General features: G+C 36.0%; 1 protein-coding gene across 4 annotated transcripts in view; it reads right to left on the bottom strand.

Moving 5' to 3' along the window:
* The window catches only part of SDCBP (syndecan binding protein), a 32166-nt gene extending 11155 nt beyond the window's left edge, over positions 1 to 21011 (bottom strand). For 2 of the 4 annotated variants that reach the window (XM_003821978.6, XM_008975462.5), the window contains exons 1-3: positions 18611 to 21011; positions 6637 to 6702; positions 755 to 833 (exon numbers count right to left, since the gene is read on the bottom strand). In XM_003821978.6, coding sequence (XP_003822026.1) covers positions 755 to 833; positions 6637 to 6687 — 130 coding nt within the window. In that variant the 5' untranslated portion in view covers positions 6688 to 6702; positions 18611 to 21011. The remainder of the gene's footprint in view (positions 1 to 754; positions 834 to 6636; positions 6703 to 18610) is intronic. The other 2 variants (XM_008975461.5, XM_008975463.5) reach the window with 2 other exon arrangements.
* Positions 21012 to 21343: the final 332 nt, after the last annotated feature.

Here is a 21343-nt window from a genome sequence, read left to right as displayed (position 1 = left end):
TTTTAATAATTTTAACCACATTCCAGTGAAATCCTGGAAATGGTATTTTTAAATATTAACATTATTTCACTTATTAGTAGTTATATACTATTTCCAAAAGCTCTTTTTTACATGAGACTTAAATTATCTGTGACTTAAAATGAATTTTCTATGAGGCACAATGTTATAAACTGTTGTAAGACAAAATGACAGGCCACAAAAACTTATTTAACACTTATTTTGTATCTTAACTCATAGTATTTAGGAGCTCTGTCCTGAATCCCTCTGAACCTTGAAGAAAAAGGGACCAAAGACAGGATACAGAGAATGAATAAAGGCCTTAAGATTTAGGAGGCTTCCCAAAGAGGAGGTGGTTGGAAATTTCAGAAGCTCCCATAGGAAAGACAGAAGACAATTCAGAAAGTTCAACAGCAGCAGCATGATAGTTCTTAAATGTGAATTCATATAGTTCTCATATGTGAATTCATATATATAATTCATTCATAAATCAATCAGCCACGTTAGGGATTTACAAGTCAGTCTAAAATTAATTTTCATTAAGCCATGAAATACATCCCCATATCCACAGTTCACTATCTTAATTAGAAAAAGGGTTATTTTTTGAAGTAAACTTTTTTTTCTTATTCATAACTATTTGAGCTTAACTACCAATTTTATGCAGCCTGTCCAAAAAAAAATCTTGGATTCCTTATATGAGCAAAAGAAGATAACAATATTTCTGTTCACAGAGAATGAACTCAAAGTATAAACCTACTTCCATCGTGAGGGATAGGAGCAGAAGCTTCTGACAAAATTGCTGGATTGGCAGGGTTTGCAGAAAAAGCAGTTTGAGCCTGAAAAAGAAAAGAAGAAAATTCTAACAATATGCTATACTTACTTTATATTCTTATATAATTTATAAGCTAAATCCAGTACTTCCAAAAAGAAACTAAAACAATGAAGATTTATGTAAGAAAGTTTAATTTCAAACACGTCAGCAATACATTTTTCAAAGGAAATCTGCAAATCAAAACTATATTTGATATTCTAAATACTTTTAAGGCTATCACAAAAAAATTGTAGAAGTACCATTCTACATGTCTTATAACCAGTACTTCATAGTGCTGCCACAATAAATTAATATTTTCAAAGTGCATTCTAAAATGAATAAATTTTACATTTTCATTATTCTTTTACTAATTAGTCCAAGTAAAAATATTTTATTTGCATAAGAAAAAACCTTACCCATATTCATATAAAAGTCACATATCAGAAAAACACCTAAAAAATTAATACTAAGCATGTCCCACTGAAATCATCTTTATCTTCATTGCAGCAAGTATAGGAAGGGGTTTATGCTAAATACTTTTAGAATATCAGAAATTATGAAAATAGCACAGTTTATCACTGACATAAATCGATGATGACAAGGTAATGTAATTTGTAACTGTTAAACAAACTTGCCAAAATCACTCTGACACACTCTGACACTCTAGCATTTATCAATGCTACTCATGCTCAAGTATCCTCTTCTCAGGGCTGTCTTGATGGCCTACATCATATGAAGTATCTCACTGATGGAAATACTTTATCCTTTACAATTAGATCTGACTTTCTGAAATAGCTATATGTCATTAGAGACAAGTTTGGTAATAAGCTGTATGACCAATCTCTACCAACTTTTTACTTTATTGGAAATGTATCATTTTAAAAATGAAGTTCATAGTAGTATCTCAACCTAGCCCTAAAATCAATGTCAAGAGTATTCCCAAAGATGCTTGGAGATATGAAAGCTTAGTTTAAATAAGTAAAGCCTATGAAAGCTTTGAATGGTACTAAAATTATATGTTCTGATATACTTGTTGAGTCATCCTTTAATATTTATTATTTCATAATTTGTTAAACATTCTAGATTTAAACAAAATACAGCATGAAAATCTTTATAATTATAAATAACAATCCACAAATTGAACATGTGTTGAACTTTGAAAGTTCGTTCACCACCGATTAGCTAAAAGGAGTTAGTGGCTTGTTATATTACTTCTTGAATCATGTCTAACAAAAAAAATACTGTGCAGCACTGGGAAAAAAAAAAAAGAACTATAAAGACATGAAAAGACATGGAGGAAACTTAAGTGGATATTACTAAGTGAAAGAAGCCAATCTCAAAAGGCTACATACTTTATGATTCCAACTATACGACATTTTGAAAAATGCAAAATTGTGGAGATAATAAAATATTAGGCCAGGCACAGTGGCTCAGGCCTTTAATCCCAGCACTTTGGGAAGCTGAAGCTGGAGAGTTGCTTGAGGCCTGGAGTTCAAGACCAGCCTGGGCAACATAGGAAAACCCTGCCTATAAAAAATTGTTTTGGCCAGGCACAGTGGCTCATGCCTGTAATCCCAGCACTTTGGTAGGCTGAGGTGGGCAGATCACCTGAAGTCAGGAGTTCAACTGACCAACATGGCATGTCGTCATGTTTGTCATGGCCAACATGGCAAAACCCTGTCTCTGGTAAACATACAAAAATTAGCCGGGCATGGTGGTGGATGCCTGTTAATTCCAGCTACCCAGGAGGCTGAGGCAGGGAGAATTGCTTGAACCCAGGAGGAGGAGGTTGCAGTGAGCCAAGATCGCACCACTGGACTCCAGCCTGGTGACAGAGCCAGACTCCGTTTTGGGGGGAAAAAAAATTTTTTTTTTAAACTAGCTAGGTGTGGTGGTGCATGCCTGTAGTCCCAGCTACTTAGAAGGCTGTGGCAGGAGGATGGACGCTGCAGTGAACCATGACTGTGCCACTGTACTCCAGCCTGGGCAACAGAGCGACATCCTGACGCTAAAGAAAACACAAAAGCAAAAGCAAATTATTGGTTGCCAGGAGTTTCTAGAAGGGAAGGAAGAACAGGCATTAAAGAATTTTTCGAGCAGTGAACCTATTCTGTCTAATGCTACAATGGTATACAGTCATGTGCTGCCTGTTCTGGTCAATGATGAACCACATATACAATAGTGGTCCCATGAGATTATAAAAGAGCTAAAAAATTCCTACTGTCTAGTGACATCATAGCTGCCGTCACACAGAACAACTCATTACTTTGTGGTGATGGTGGTGTAAATAAGCTTACTGCACTGCCAGTCATATATAAAAAAGTATAGCATCTACAATTATGCATGGTACATAATACTTGATAATGATAATAAATGACTATGTTACTCATTTATGTATTTCCTGTGTTATACCCTTTAGAGTATATCCTTCTATTTACAAAAAAAGTTAACTGTAAAACAGTCTCAGGCAGGTCCTTCAGGAGGTATTCCAGAAGGCACTATTACCATTGGAGATGACAACTCCATGCATGTTACTGCCTCTGAAGACCTTTCAGTGGGATGATGTGGAGGTGGAAGACAGTGATATTGATGATCCTGACCCTGTGCAGGCCTAGGCTAATGTGAGTGTGTGTCTCAGTTTTTAACAAACTTACAAGCGATTTTTAAAAACTAAAAATTTAAAAAATAGGAAAAAAGCTTATAGAATCAGGATATAAAGAAAGAAAATATTTTATACAGCTGTACAATGTTTGTGTTTTAAACTATGTTATTACAAGAGTCAGAAAGTTAAAAAATTAAAGTTACAGGAAGCTAAGGTTAATTTATAATTCGAGAAAGAAAAATTTTTAAATAAATTTAGTGCAGCCCAAGTATAGAGTACTGATAAAGTCTACAGCAGTATACAATAATGTCCTAGGCCTCACATTCACTCACCACTCACTCACTGACTTACCCAGCGCAACTTCTAGTCCTGGAAGCTCCATTCATGGTAAGTGCCTTATACAGATGTACCATTTTAAATCTTTTACATTGTATTTTTACCATACCTTTTCTGTGTTTAGATACACAAATACCATTGTGTAACAATTGCCTACAGTATTCAGTACAGTAACATGCAGTATTACTGTATCATACAGGTGGGATCATACAGGTTTGTAGCATAGGAACAACTGACTATACCATACTGCCTAGATGTGTAGTAGGCTATGCCATCTACATTTGTGGAAGTACACTCTATAATGTTTGCACAACAAAACTGTCTAATGAGGCATTTCTCAGAACATATCCGTCTTTAAGCAACACATGACTATATACACGTCACTATACATTTGTCAAAATCCACAGAACATATAACACCAACAGTGAACCCTAATGTGATGTAATGTAAATATGTAGACTTCAGGTGATATTAATGAGCCAGATGTACTGCTCTGGTGCAGATGCTGATACTGGGGGAGGTTGTGCATGTGTGAGGACAGAAGGTATACTGTACTTTCTGATCAATTTTGTTGTGAATCTAAAATTGCTCTAAAACACAGCTTATTAATTTAAAATACTTCTCCTTTGTATGTAGTTATGATTTTCTATTCTTTCATTGCTATTGTTTTTAATCCAAGGAATACTGAAGAATATAGAAAGCTCCCTGCAAAGTTATATAAATTTAATTATGTTATTTGCAGTAAAAATGAAACAAAAGGATGTAACCCAATTTTAAGTACTATAAACCATTAAATGTAGCTACTTATTTCAAACTTACTTTGAAATCTGACACTACTAAAAAAAGGGGTTAGGGGTGCCCCAAGGAGCATGCCAGGGCCTATTATTTCTGCCATTAACAGAAAGGATGTGGAAAAAACATGCTTGTAGCGTCACTGCTGCCAAATTCTGCCCACCATATTAGGAAACTGATAAGCTCTGGTTCTGTATATCATTATTTATTAAAAGCTTACTTTGCATAAGTAGAGGAAACCACAGGCTCTTGTCAGGATTTGGAATGGAGAGAAAAAGGTCTAGGGACTGTATGATGCTAAAAGCCACAGCCTAGTGGCTACTGCAGAATAGTTTACAAAATATGAATGGTTGGTTCATTGCTGTAATTTAGCTTTGCTGTGGTGTTAAAGGCCAGCAGATGAGAAAATGAATACTACCTTCCTTCATAATACCGTTTCAGGAGAATCTTAAGAATAAAAACAAACATGAGTATCATCCACCTTAGAAAATGATGCAAAAAAAAAAAAAAAACAGCCAAAGAGTTTAATGGCTAGATTAGGAATATTTTTAAATTCAGGGGTAATAAAAGAACCATGTTTCCCACTCCTTATTCACTGTTCTATCTCCCAGCTGCTTTCTGCTCTGAACATAAAACGTTCTTTAATGTAAATATCTATGTAATTCACTTCTGCTTAAAGAGGGCAGCATGATACAGATTGTAGCCCTCTTTATTTTTCATTCCAATATTTGTCAATATCAACTCTTCTGCTGCTGCTGTTTTCAAAATCAAAAGCCTCAGCTCATATCTGACTATGGTGAATTTACATTCAATTCCATAAAAAGCTAACAAAAAAAGGATGAAAACAAAGAACAGATTAGTCATTCTTACAGGTCCATCTAAAAATCCTTATCAGTTAATGTATTGATGTCATATTAATGGCTAAGCAGTTATTCTGGAAAGCTAAATATTTCAGATAAAGGCCTTTTAAAAAGAAAGAGTGCTTGTTTAGATGAACTATGTGGAAATAAAAACCACATGAAGAAAATACTGACAAAATACTAAAGAAGTGATAGGAACATGTAAAAGATGACTGAATAGGCCACTTGAAACTTTGAGGCATCAAAGCCTTGGCAGCTGAACTGTAGATTTCAGAGATTTTACAAACCTCATTTTAATATCCATACTGGATCTATGATAGAAAATAATTGTTCATAATTCAATTATCAGTAAGTAAATTGAATATCTCACTTTCTAGTAAATTGAAGACAGGGACCCAATAAAATGATCTTTAAGGTAAGGAGTTTTCGTTTATCTTGTCAAATTAAAACAATAAACAACGGCTGAAGAAATTCTAAATTGATAAGAGATCAAGTTGAAAGCTAACCGTAAACAAATTCATCATATACTACAAATTACCCCCAATTAAAATAATTACCAAAAATTTCCCAATTAGCCAGAATTGGTCCCAATTCCTCACTTCGTTCTTAAGCAGAAGCATTTGTCTTCAAAGCTAATACTTATACAAAGGAGTATAAAAATTTTCAACTCAATGCAATTAGAAATACTGCAATCTCTACACAGTCATTTAGAGAATGAACAAGTGAAATGTCTGCTGCTCATCTCTCAAAGGAAAGAAATCACTACACTTTCCCTGTGCTCTTACATGACTGCTCTTCTAAAAGCAGCATGTACGCCACTATTTCTGTAATTTTAACTTCAGTTAAGAGACAGAATTAAAGAGTGGTCATACCTAAAGATCCAAAAGAAAAATATACCAATTTTATACAAAACTATGAATATCTAAAAAATTGGAGTATATTTTGTCAACTCAAATATGTTACATATAATTTAAATTTTAACCAGAAAATTAAGCTACATGTAAAAAGTGTAAGTCGAATTAAAAAAATCTCATGCCTATTAATTCACAGTGAAATGAAAAAAAATTGCTAATTTTTCTGTAAACGTTTCAGTCTGCAATTAATAAAACTAGAAAAAGGTTTATGAAGTGTAAAAATGAACAAATATATCTGCTATTTAGCTATCTTGCTTTAGTTCACCTATAAGTAGAATGCATGTTACTGTGTTTGTTTTGAAAAAAGTATTTAAACTATCATACCTGAATTACTTTGTCTACCTTCAAGTCTTCGAGAGATGGATAGAGAGACATTTTTGCAGGATTCTTCTAAAGAAAAAAAGAAAGTTTTATTACTCTAATGTCATAGAAATTGAAATAGTATACACAGCTAACCACAGACACATAAACACGTAGAACTATTTAACTCAATAAAAAACATTTAAATTGCAAAACATATTAAAAAATAAGAATATATAGGCCATACTAAAAGTTAGCTGATACTTAAGAATTACCAAACTACCTCTCCTTCCCCTAATAGTATTATTGAACTATATCCATCACCGATTTTTAAAATTCAAGTAAAAGTCCCTTCATTTTACAAATTTAGAAAATCAAATAGAATAGTTATGTGACTTACTCCTAACTTACACAAGTACTTGCAACTTAGCCAGGACTAGGAAACTACCCTTAGTACAATGCCCTTGGGCATTACACAGCTACATTTCCTTCTAACAATAAAAGCCTAAAAGCAGATCATATGCAGTATCAATACATGAACCTCTATTACTAAGAAAAATATATACACACATATATGTATGTATACAGAAGAAACTATATCAACTGCTAACAGATTTTTCTTCAGAAGACAGATGGTAAAGGAGTGAGGAATAAGAGGGAAATTTTTACTTTTCATTTAAAATACTTCTGTATTAAGTAGAAGTATGTTTTTTAGTTATAAATTGCTTTTTGTAATAATTTAAAACACAATTCTCTAAATGTATTATATGAATGCATATTTTAAATTTTATTTAGCTGTTTTGAGATGAATACCTGATACTTTCACTCAACCCAATAAAACAGAATATATGCTAAACTGGTATGCGGTTTAACGTAAGATTCTTGATTCAGGTATCAATTTATTACCTCCCATTTCCAAATCCACTTCTTATTGCTTTCTCTCCCAAAATGGAGCTGAGCTCTTTCAACATTGCTCTGTTACCAGCTGGCATGATGTTAAGCCTTGTCAGTAGAGGCAACTGGAGGTACATTGCAGGAGGAAGAGCTTTTCTCTTCATGGTTCCAACGTACTACTCTAGCCAGACTCCTGCCAGGAGTAGTTTCACAAGCATGCAGAAGCTCACCCCAGCACTCTGTTGAGTAACTCTGCAGCAGAATGCCACCACCCAGGAATCTCCCTGGGCAGCTTTCTCAACCCCTTCACGTGGCTTCTGCAGCAAATTCCAAGGTTCAGAATGCCAGAGGGAGAATAAGTTCCAGAAGCATGGTATCCGGCAACTTCAGCATCTGCCAGTGACATCTGTCCCCTCTTCAACCAGACCTGAATCTCAGCCCCAGTATGGGAACAGCCCTAGAGTTAGTGGCTACTTATTAAGTCTGCTCTTACAGTATTCTTCAAAGTTGTCTTTACTTCTTACAAGTCAATTTCTATTTCTTCAATCATGTTATAACTAATAATTCTGTGTATTAAACCTCCACTGTTAAAATCACTATATGGTCTCTGTCTCCTAGTTGGACAGTATGAGACAGTTTTTTTTTTTTAATTTAATTCACACACTCTAAAATTCAGCCTTTCAAAGTATACAATGCAATGGTTTTTAGTATATTCACAGACTTCTACAATCATCTCCACTACCTATCTTCGAATATTTCCATCCTCCCCAAAAGAAAACTCATGCCTCCCCATTCTACCCTCCTTCCAGCTCCAGGCAACATACACTTTCCCGCCTCTGTTTTTACCTGCTCTGGATACTTAATCTAGAATCTTAGAATATGTGGCCTTCTGCATCTGGCTTCTTTCACATAGCGTATGTTCAAGGTTCATCTGTGTTGGAGCATGTATCAGTATTTCATTCATTTTCATAGCAGAATAATATTCCATTGTATGTATACCACATTATATTTATGCTGTCATCAGCTGATGACATTTGGGTTATTTGCACTTTTGGCTATTATAAATAATGCTGTTAAAAATGCCAATGAGCATTTGCATTGTTAGCAAATAATATGTAAGTTTATATACTTTTTTAATAAATGCATCTTTAATTCTCTTGGAATATAGCTAAGCATGCAACTGCTGGGTCATATGGTAACTCTAATACCATCCCCTTGATGATTACAGGATTCAACATATGAATGGAGGGACACAGTCACAAACATTCAGACCATATCATAGACCACTATCATATATGATTTACAAATACTTTTCTTATTCTGTAGATTGCCTTTTCATTTTTTCTCACAGTGCATTTTGCAATATGAGGTTTTTAATTCTGACAAATTTGAATCTATATTTCTTCTTGGTTGCTTATGCTTCAGATATAACATCTAAGAAACTATTGCCCAACTCAAGGTTATGAAGACTTACCCTTATGTTTTCTTCTAAAAATGTTATGTCTTTAATTCCTGCATTTATATCTTTGATCTATTTTATGTTAATTTTGTACACGGTGTGTGGTATAGATCCATATTCATTATTATCCATGTGGAAACCCAGTTATTTCAGCACCACTTTTTGAAAATAACATTTTTGAACTGTCTTCGCATCGTTATTGAAAATCAAGTGATCATAACTGTATGCACTTATTTCTGCAATCTCAATTCTATTTCACTGATCTATGTGTCTATCCTTATACCAGTACCACACATTCTTGAGTACTGTACATTTGTATTAAGTTTTAAAATCAGTTAATGTGAATCCTCCCACTTTGTTCTTTTTCGAAATCGTTTTGGCTATTCTAAATCCCTATCAATTCAGTATCAGTTTTAAAATCAGTATATCCATTTCTGTAAAAAAATAAAAAGTATCCTTAAATCTGAAGTGAGTCTCTTATAAACTGGGTATAGCTGGCTCTTGGTTTTTTTTTTTTAATCCATTCATCCCCTCTATGTCTTTTGATTGGAGAGTTTAGTACATTTAAAGTTATTACTGATAGGGAAGGACTTACAATGACATTTTGTTAATGATTTTCTATCTTGAAACTTTTTTGTCCTTCCTTTCCTCTCTTGCCATCATGCTTTTTGTTTCACTGTTTTTTTTTTAATAGATATGCTTTGATTCCTTATTTGTGTGTGTGTATTTTCTATAGGTATTTTCTTTGTGGTTACCATGAAGTTTACATAAAACATCTTCTAATAAACCTATTTTAAGCTGATAACTTCAACTGCATACAATACTGCTTCTTCTCATCCATCCCCATACTGCATTACTGATGCTACAAATTTCATCTTTTATGTTGTGCATCTATTAATATTTTTACAGTTACAGGCACTTAAACTTTTGTCTTAGACTTATATATCAGAAATAAGTGATTTACTCACCACCATTACAATAATATGCAGGTCTCTATTTGTCCATAGCTTTATCATTTAATTTTATACTTTCATGTTGAACATGCTTTTGTTTCCATTTAACAGACTCCCATTAGCGTTTAAGTCAGATATAGTGGTGATGAACTCTCTCAGATTTTGAGAATCTTATTTCTCTTTTACTTTTAAAGAAAAGTTTTGCCACATACAGTACTTTGCTGGCAGTTTTTCTTCCAGCAGTTTGACTATATCATCCCACTTCTTTCTGACCTGCAAGGTTTCTGCTAAGAAATCCACTTAGAGTCCCACAGAATCTCCTTTGTATATGACAAGTTGTTCTTATCCTGCTGCTTTCAAAATTCTTTGACAATTTGATTACAGTGTGTTTCCATGTAGATGTCTTTGGATTGTTCTACTCTGGAGTCCATTTGGCTTCTTGAATCTGGATGTCCACTGCCTTCCTTCAATTTGGGAAGTTTTGGTCATTATTTCTTCAAATAAGCTTTTTGCTCCTTTCTCTTTCCAACATATGGAACTTCCATACAATCTACATTGATAAAATTGATGCTGTCCCATTAGTACTCTAGGCTGTCTTCATTCTTTTTTTCTTTTTTTTCTTTTTGCTTCTCTGACTGGATAATTTCAAATGACCTGGCTTCAAGTTCACTAATTCTTCTCCTTGAAAAACACTGCTGCTAAACTCCTCTAGTAAATCTTTCAATTTGGTCAAAGAAGCATATTGCATCTGTTACAATGTTTGTTTGGTTCCTTTTTACGTTTTCAATCTCTATGTTGATACCATTTTGTTCATGCAGCATTTTCCTTGGGTCACTGAACATGTTTATGGTGGTTAGTCTGAATTCCTTCTGAGATAATGAAGATATCTGTGTTTCCTTAAAGTAGGTTCCTGGATATTTCGACTCTTTGATTGTGCCATGTTTCCCTATTTCTTTGTGTGTCTTTTAACATCATGCTGGGATCCAAGCATTTGAAAAAATATCACCCCTCCCAGTCTTTGTGGTCTGGCTCTGTACAGAGAAAGATCCTCACTGATCGGCCTGACTAGAGATTCTGCATGCCTTTTGAACCTTTCCTGAGGATGCTTCTTCTCGACCAGTGTGTATAAATTCTCAAGATGAACTTGTTGGTTTCCTTTTTCAGGATCTCATAATCTTTTGCTCCCTGTGCTATCTGTCTGTGGTACTTCAGGTTCTCTGGAGCTGCTGCAAGCCACCCAGCTCTCTTGTTTTTCAGAGGCCTCCAACCTGGTGCCCTTTCCCATCAGTGGGCTTTTAGAGTATGTCCACTCCTGCCTGTGCTCCAAGTCAGGTGAAACAGAAGCCAGTCCCTTGGGGGTAGCTCTCTGAAGTGCTGGAATGTTGGACACATACTCCACTATTCTCTCCCCAACATCTTTCATGCCACACTTAGGGACAAGCTGCTGAGCTGTATCATCCTCTGTCTGCCCTACCATAGGTCCTCTAGAGCAGCAACAAGTCTTCTGTTGTTCTCAGTGGCTCCTGGGCACCTGGAATACACCAGCCCCTGTCAGCTTTCCAAGACAAGCAAGACAGAAGCCAGTCCCTCAGCCCACTGAAAAGGTGAAACACTGGACACACATTCCAACTCTTTTGTCTCCCCAAGGAGAAGCCAAGAGTTGAGGATTTTCTCCTGCTGGTTTCATGCTGAGGGAGGGGGAGGGACCATGGTGAGTGCCTGCTAATCTAAACTGTCAACTTTGTTTTCAATGACCCCGCAACCTGGTGCCCTTTCCTGTCAGAACTTATATTCAAGCAAAATAAAAACCAGACCCTTGGGCAGACCTCTGAAAAATCTGAATGTCACACAGATGTTTCAGTCTTCTCTTTCCCCGCCCAGGGAAAAACCAGGAGCCTGGAGTTTCCTCTTGCTCATGCCATGCTGAGCCAGGGGAATGAACTATGGTGAGCAAGTAGGATGAATTTTCCTACCATCTTCACTGCAGCTGGTTTACTGCTCACCTAGAATGCAGGAGCCTCTTAACTAGTTTCCGGATTTCTCACAAAGAGGTCTGGTGTATGTATCGTTATTGAATCAGTATTTCTGTGGGGAGAAGAAGCATATGAGCTTTCTATTGCACCTTCTTGCTGCTATTACACATCTTTTGTTTCTTTTCTAATTTCTCTGGCTATAACCTCCAGTACAATGGTGAATAGTAGTGGCCTGGTACAGTCCTTAAGGGAAAAACAGAATCTGGGTTTGTGAGAAAAAAAAAAAAAAATTCACATTCTTGAGAGAGCACTATCAAATATGATTTAATTGTATTAATCCAGGAGAACAAAGTGAATTATCTTCTTTGGGTTCAAAGGATCAATTTCCTAGCAGCCTTTCCCTAAACACAATTTTTTGCCTTATTTAAACTTTCAGCCATTCTATCAATATAAACAAAATGCATATGATATATAATATACAAAATGCAAAGCAAGTTGCAATATCAACAACCAAAATGCACTGAAAAGAATGTTACCTGGCCATCTAATATTATTTCTATTTTTGATTTCTTTTTTTGATTCTGTCACTGGCTAACTTCAAAATCCCACTGTTCTCATGAAAAATGAAGTGGTTTCCTAACTTTTCTCTCCATAGAAGTTTCTCTTCAAATAAATATTAACTGAAGTTGTCTGAACAACTCTTGAGTTAATTCACACACCAGCAACTCAAGCCTAGAAGAAAAATGGACTTTCAAAAATTTTTTTAAATAACAAATATTACCGTAATTTACACTTCTGAAAAAGTAAGTTTCAGGTTTGCTTTAAGTGTACTGATCTTAATTAACTCTCACTGTTTTTTAAATCACAAAGCATTCCTCAGTTTTACTTTCTTGACCCATTTCATTAAATTTCTTTCCACGTATTAAAATGTTGTAGCTGCAAACCACTGACTATTTGCCGCCCAGGTCACATGCTTCCATGCCTGCATATTTTTGTAAAAGGTGCATTCTCTTCCAGGAATGTCCTTCCAGGACTTCTCCACCGATCAAAATCCTAGTTAGCCTTGAGGCGTAGGTCAAGTGTCACTTCTTAAAAGAGGGTGACTTTGAAGGCTTCAGTTGGATATTATTTGCTCCTCCCAACTCCTCTCAACTCTGCCTTAGATTATAGCTAGTACATGTTTATGTCCACTACTTGAAGGCAGGACTCAATTTAATTTATTTACACAGCATAAACACTTTTTCCTCATCCTCAAAGATATCAAATGTAGCTGGGCGCAGTGCCTGTAATCCCAACAGTTTGGGAGAAAAACGTAGGTGGATCACTTGAGCCCAGGAGTTTGCGACCAGCTTGGGCAACATGGAGAAACCCTATCTCTACAAAAAATATAAAAAACTAGCCAGGGACAGCGGCACATGCCTGTAGTCCTAGCTACTTGGGAGGCTGAGGTAGGAGGACCACTTGAGCAAAGGAGGTTGAGGCTGCAGTGAGCTGTGGTCACACCACCACATTCTAACCTGGGTGGACAGACTGAGACCCTGTCTCACCAATAAAAAAAACTTTTTAAAAAGAAGATACCAAATGTTAGTATTTTGACAAATGTCATCAAAACAACAGTAAATAAGATATCTTTAAACACTTATTGAAAAGATCAAAATATTCTTAGGGCAAGTCCGTACTTTTGAACCTAACAGTGTAAAAAGCCTTTCAGGAAAATGATAAATGCTTTATTTTTCTGAAGGGCTCCATTAAGTCACTTGTACATTATATTTAAATCTTTGACCTAATGGGAACTGTTAGAAACACAGCCCTTTTTCAAGAACCACAAAGCTAACTCTGGGAAATCCTTCTAATTGTGGCTGGAATTTTATAATGACCAATAATGAGGTTTAAGAGGATTCTGAAAGTAACTATTACATCAGTGGAAGAATCTCATTTTACCTCACTTGCAACTCTTATCAAACATTATTATTGTACAAACTAAACTAAAGAATTTTGTTTCTAGGCTTTCCTTCGAGCTGAGTAATCACTAAGAAGATAAAACTCCCACTACTCTTCAAGGGTTTGATCAAACCTTCCTGACCACTACAGCTTTTTTCCACTGGCCTAATTCCTTGGAAAGAAATGGTACTGCCCACATACCCTTTGACCAGGTTTGGCCCACACTACATTATTTGCAATCTCTGTGACTCACTTCATGCCTTATGAAAGGCCCCTACACCCAATGTATCTCAGGCCTCAGAAGTATCTCACGAATAGTTTCTATTAAGAGATCTTTCAGTGGGTGGGATAGTTTCGGACTTTTTCAGAACACCAAAAGGCTATATATATATTATATATGTGTGTGTGTGTGTGTGTGTGCATATGTATTATATATAACATATATAATATGTATTATGTAATATGTATTATACGTATTATATATAATATATATTATGTTACATTATTATATTATATTAATATATTTTAAATATATTTTTATATTTATATTTATATATTTTATATTGATATATTTTTATATATCTATATATTTTTATATATTTATATTTATATATTTTATATTTATATATAATTAAATATAAATATCTAAATATAAATATTTTAAATATAAATATTTAAATATAAATATTGATTAAAATTAATATCATTTTCCTGGAATTAACATATAAATAATAATATATAATAATACTATATTATTATATTATAATATACATTATAATTATATTATATATAATACTGTATATAATATATACTATATTGTATATAATAGTATAATATATAATATATAGTATAATAGTATTATACTATATATTAGTATAATATATAGTATATATAATATATATAATATATAATATAATATATAATAGTATAATATATAATATATAGTATATAGTATCATACTATATATTATATACTATATTATATAATATAGTATAATAGTATTATACTATATATTATATAATATAGTATATAATATAGTATATAATATATAGTATAATAGTACGATATACAATATATATTGTTATATATAATATATAAATCATATATTATTTATAAATAATATATATTATATATTAGAATATATTATAATACGTATTATACGTATTATAATATATAATATGTATTATATATGTTATATATAATACATACATTTTATATATATATGTATTTATATATTGTCTGCCTCAGTACCAAGTTTCCCATTTGTCCCTCAACCCCCTCAGGGCAATATCAGAGTAACCTCCTTGAAGTCTTTAAATATGTGTACAGAACGAAGGCCCTCAACTTAAATACTTATGTGATATTTTGGAATTCTAGTTTATTCGTTCTCTGGACACAATATTCTGATTAATGAAGTAGGAAACACTGGCAAAGTTTTCCAAATAATATCACCTAGAATGGCAATACTCATCATTTTCTGAGTTATTAACCTCACCCCTTCTCAAACCACCAACTACAACTGGCCTCCCTTAAAAATGACATGTGACTGTTTAAGGTGAAATAATGTTTATTTGCTTCTTTTAATCTAAGCTATTAAAACAGGAGTTCCCAACCCCCGGGCCATGGACCAGTACCAGTCGGTGGCCCATTGGGAACCAGGCCACCCACAGCAGGTGAGTGGCAGGTGAGCCAGCATTACCACCTGAGCTCTAGCTCCTGTCAGATCAGTGGCAGCATTAGATTCTCATAGGAGCAGGAACCCTATTGTGAACTGTGCATGCAAGGGATCTAGATTAAACGCTCCTCGTGAAATAGTTTCATCCTGAAGCCATCCACCTATCCCGTCCGTGGAAAAACTGTCTTCCATGAAACCAGTCCCTGGTGCCAAAAATGTCGGGAACCGCTGTATTAAAAACATCTTGGGATAATAAAAATTTAGGATGGCAGAATCATTGATTTTTTAAAAAAATTATATGACAGTTGATAAGCAATTAGTTGAATTCGAAGATGTTGCCTATTTCAACTACTGATATCTTCAAAACCAGGAAAATTTGGAGTGATAATTTGTTGAAGCAGTTATTAAAATTTCTAGTAAAGTTGTGTTTCATTATGTCTTTAATTTCACTTTTGCAAACTATTCATAAAATGACTGAAAAATGTAAAAAATAAAATTATCAGGCCAGGAACCGTATGGCTCATGCCTGTAATCCTAGCACTTTCAGAGGCTGAGACAGGAGGACTGCTTCAGCCCAGGAGTTCAAGACCAGCCTGAGCAAGATTCCATCTTTAAAAAAAAAAAAAACTAAAAAATGAAAAAATAAAGTGTCCATTGGACCCAGATAGTAAGCATTCCAGATGGCTCATACATGAGGTCTAGAAACACAATTTGATATATCCTAAGCAGTCTTCCAGAGCAATGTTTCTCAATCTGGCTAATCATCAGAGCCAAATTACCCGAGGCTCTAGTTATTATAAAAACAGCTTCCTGGGCAGACACAGATTTCACGGAAGGACTTAGGAACTCTTCTTTTTAATAAGTATCCTGGGGGTTTCTGATGATCAGCCATTAAGAAGTATGTCCATATGAAGTCCACTGTAATAGAATAATTAATCCTTACCCATAGGATTCCATTTCTCACCTGGCAAAAATCCAAAGTTTGACATTCTCTGACAGCAAGCCTTTGAGAAACACTCACATACTACTAATGGGAGCGTAAACTAGTACAATTACCATAGAGAGTGAGTTTGCAGTTATCTTACCGAAATTCTAAATTCAGATACCCTCCAACTCTGCAGTATCACTTCAGGTCTCAAAACCTGAAGTGTAAAAATATATGTGCACAAAGGAAGCAACATATGTAAAAGTTGATTCACCGCAGCACTGAGTGTAACAGCAAAAGACTTGAAAGCTATATATGCTGATATTAGAAAAGCTCCAAAATATTATCACTAACTGGAAAAATATGAGCAAAATGTGAAGCAGTATATAAAATGTTAACGTTTGTGTTAAAAGCAAGGAGGCAAATACAGCTTATATGTTTGCCTGTGTAGATATAAAATTTGCCTAGAATACCTAAGAAATGTAAAAAAGTTGCCTGCCTGCCAGAAGACTTGTTACTATATACCTTTTTATGCTGCTTAAATTTTGAGACAAGTGACTGTTTACCTACTCAAAAACAATACATTTACAAAACATGTTGGCAGCACTTGAAAAGAAATTAATAAATGCTAACGTAACTATTGCTAAAAGTAGAAAGTATTTCAAAGTTATTTGGGGGCGCTTTTCTTTTTTAGAATCTCTTGGCATTTAATACCTATAAAAAGTTCCCAAATCTGGCAAAAACAGGGAAAATAGTTGTCACGCTCATTTTAAGAAACTCTTTAATTAAACAGTACATTTAACCGGCAACCATTAGCAAATTCTTCCCCTTTTGTTCATCTTTTTCCCCTTTTTACATCTTTTCCTATAATGCCCAAAACTAAAAGTTAATCTCTCCAAAGTTAAATTTAGTTTATAATGGAGTGACTATTTACTGACCATTTTAAAAGTCATTCTACTTCTTTTTATTCTGTGCCACAAACCACTTGATTTATAATATTTATGTACCATTTAAGGCACAAATTTTATAGAATTAAGTTGGTAACACAGAAGACAAAAGGACGTATTTTCTACCGTTATCCCTCAATCTTAAACAGGAAAATAAAAAGACTGAACAAATTTGAGTTTTAACTAATCACATACACATTTAGAAATCAATTTAATTTAAAAGGCCCGCAGTTGTTTTTCAAGGTAAATTTCCTGCTTTAATCAACGATTTCTTTTTGAAACAAGCGGATGTTAAGAGTTTGGTAAGCCGAGCGTACTTTCTAAGCAATGTACGTAATGGAAAAGATAACAGTAAATGTGTATGTGGTTATACAGACTAGATAATCTACAAACTCCTTTCAAAAATGGACACATTAGAAGACTCCATGACTCAATAATCACCACTTTGGTAAAAGTGAAAACTTTCCACATCCATATGCCTTCCCTTTCCCATTATTACAAGGAAATCCTGAAAAGAAGGCTCTGAGTCATCATATCTCAGGGGTCAGATCTCAGGTGTATTTCCTTCTAAACACATCCTACTGGAAACGTTTCTCCCTCAGGTCCAACTTCTCCAGGAAAAAGCTCAAAGCGAACAACCTCTCCCCACCCCCTTCCAAAAAAGTCAAGGCTTCGCCCAATAAACAAACACTTCCTTCCTCCTTTCAAATCCAGGACTTTCCGAATAATCCAAAAGAAGGGCGATTAAGTACAGCCCTAGAAACGCCGAGCACTGGGAGGAACCGTGGCCAGAGGCTCTTTCTTATCTCGAGATCTTATCGAGGAGAAAACAAGGATCGAGAGACGGTCCCAGGAAGAACCCCAGAGCTGGGGCGGGGGCTGACGGCGTTCACCCAGCCGGGCCTCCGGGCTCTGCCAGCCCCAGCCCCAGCCCCAGTGCCAGCCCCAGCCCCAGTGCCAGCCCCAGCCCCAGCCCGGGCAGGAGCCCGAAACGCGCGGGGTCGCGGCAGGCAGAGCGCGCTGCTCCCGCAAACTTGCCCCCCCCAGCCAGCAGGGCGCAGGGAGGGGCGCGGAGCCCCCTGAGGAGAGGGCGTCGCCGAAACTGCTCGCGAAAACGGCTGCGAACAGGATGCAGTCTGTGAAGTGGCCCAGGGACCGTCACACCTCTGCCCCAAGTCCCCACGCCCGGGACCTGGCACCGGCGTCCCTCCTTGCCCCCTTGGCCTCTCACCTAGCCCACAAGGAACCGCTCGCCGCCGCCGCCTCCGGTCACTGGCACCGACTTCTGAGGCCCGAGTGTAAGAGATCAGCGCGCGCCCGAGGACCTCCCCCGAGGCGCGTCATGGCACCGCCCCCGCCTTCAGCCCGCGCAGGCGCACGGCGCCAGGTCAGGTGATCCCGTCCCCAAGGCAACGGGGCGGTAGGGGTAAAGAAGCCTGGGCGTGGGTCGTTCCTGCAGCTCCAGGTATCCGGCAAAGTGGGGCGGTTCATGCCGCCCGCTGCCCAGCGGTTATGCTCCCAGTCTTCTCCGCTCTTCGGCTGTTCGTGCCCGCGGGCCCCGTGCCTCCCACTCACTACTGTGTGTATCGCAGCTCACGGTCGCTTGGTTCTCGTCGCCTCCAATTCAAAGAGGTCTCGGGAGCCCCTGTTCCCTCTTGGGATGCCTTCGACTTCCACCACTGCTGCCCTAGTCTCACTCTCCGCTTGCTGTACCTCTCCACTATAGGCTCAGAAACGTTCCTCTCACGACCCCTTCTCAACTCATGCTTTATTTTTCTGTTGGAAATTTGGATGTTGGGGGTGGGGGGCGTATTACTCTGTCCGCCTAAGCTAATATTCCTTCGCTATTGAGAGTTACGTGTGGTGCTGCGCAAAAGTAATTGCTTCCCAGTACAAAAACATAACGATCATTTCTTGAGGGCTGATTTTGTGCCAGCCATAGCTCTACGAACTTAATGTATAGTCTTATTTGGTCTTCACATCAGTCTATAAAGACATCCCATTACAGACAAAGAAACTGAGGCACAGTTTACCCAAGAGTAATCATAGTTACCATGGAATACTGTAGAGTCCTTGACAAAATAGCATTTACAAGCAGTTTATTTCTAGCTAAATTAGTGCCAGAATAATTTAATATATGGCAAAACTAATAAAAATCTGAGTGTAAAAGAGGTGACAAAGATGAAAACTTTGCCCTCAGTAAGGTTATAGTTAGGCTGATGAAATGGACATTTAAAAATAATTACAAGGTAGATTGGGAAGGAAGAAATAAAACTTTTTGCTTTCAGATGAGATGATTATCTAACATAGAAAATCCGGAAAAAATTGACACTCCTCGCCTAAAAAAACAGAATGAAAAGCAATTATAGCAAGTTTGCATGAACAAGTTTAAAACAGGCTCATTCTAAGCCAAAATGCTTGGGACTAGAAATGTTTCCAATTTTGGATTTTTTTTTTTGCTTTTGTAATATTTGCATTATATACTTATGGGTTTACCATCCCTACTCCAAAACTCAAAATGTTCCAGTGAACATTTCCCTTGGTCCTCATGTCAGCACTCAAAAAGTTTCATATTTTAGAGTAGTTCATATTTTGGATTTCTGTATAGGAATAGTCGACCTGCATACATGGTCTGTTGTTTTCTTATATACCATCAATAAACAATTGGTATTTGAAATTAAAAACAATAACCACTGACACTAGCACCAAAATAAAATGAAATATTTAGGTATAAATCTAACAAAATATGTAAAAGGTTTATACAAGAAAAACTACAAAATTCTAATTAAAAAAAACTTCCAATGAAAAAAACTACAAAGTTCAAAGGAGATCTAAATAAATTTAAAGATATTCCATTTTCATGGATAGGAGTACTTGATATTTAACTGTCAGTTCTGCCCAACTTAATCTATAGATTTGATACAATCAAATCAAATCAATCAAAATCCCAGCAAGTTATTTTGTGGATATTAACTGATTCTAAAGTTTATATGGAAAAATGAAAGACCCAGAAGAGCCAAACCAATACCAAAGGAGAGGAACAAAGTCAGAGGCCTAACAGTACCGTAGTTCAGGCTGTTGTAACAAATTGCCATAGATTGGGTGGCTTAAACGACAGAAATTTATTTCTCACATCTCTGAAGTCTGAGAAGCCCAAAATCAAGTTGCTGGCACATCTGGAAATCTGGTGAGGGCTCACTTTTGGGTGTGCAGATGGCATTCTTCCCATTGTATCCCCACATGGCAGAAAACGAGACAGATAAAGCACATTCTCTTCTATCTATTCTTATTAGGGCATTCATTTCATTACGAGGGCTCAACTCTCATGAGCTAATTATCTCTCAAAAACCTTGGGTCTAAATACCATCACATTGGAGATTAAGCCTCAACATATAAATTTTGGGGGGACACAAACATTCAGTCCATAGAAGTACTCAACTTCAAAATTTACTATAAAGCTATAGTAATCAAGAGAGCATGGTATTGACAAAAGAATAAACAAATAGATCAATGGAACAGAATACAAAGCACAGAACTTGACCCAAACAGATACATTTAACAGATCTTTGGCAAAGTAGCAAAGGACAGTCTTCTCAATAAATGGTGCTGGAACAACTGGACTTCCACATGTAAAAAAAAATTGAATCTAGACATAGACTTAACACCCTTCACAAAAGTTAACTAAAAATGGATCATAGACTTAAATTTAAAAGCTGAACTATAAAACTGCCAGAAGATAACACAGGAGAAAATATAGGTGACCTCAGATTTGGCAAAAAGATTTCAGATGAAACAACAAATGCACAATGGAAGAAAAAGTTGACAAGTTGGGCTTTACTAAAATGAAAAACTTTTGCTTTGTAAAAGACAGTGTCAAGAGAATGAGAAGACAAGCTACAGACTGGGAGAAAATATTTGTAAAAAATATGTCTGATAAAGAATTTTAGTCAAGTGCAGTGGCTCA

Source organism: Pan paniscus, chromosome 7 (genome assembly GCF_029289425.2).
Source record: "Pan paniscus chromosome 7, NHGRI_mPanPan1-v2.0_pri, whole genome shotgun sequence".
Lineage (NCBI taxonomy): Eukaryota > Metazoa > Chordata > Mammalia > Primates > Hominidae > Pan > Pan paniscus.
This window is presented reverse-complemented; position numbering and strand designations above follow the sequence as displayed.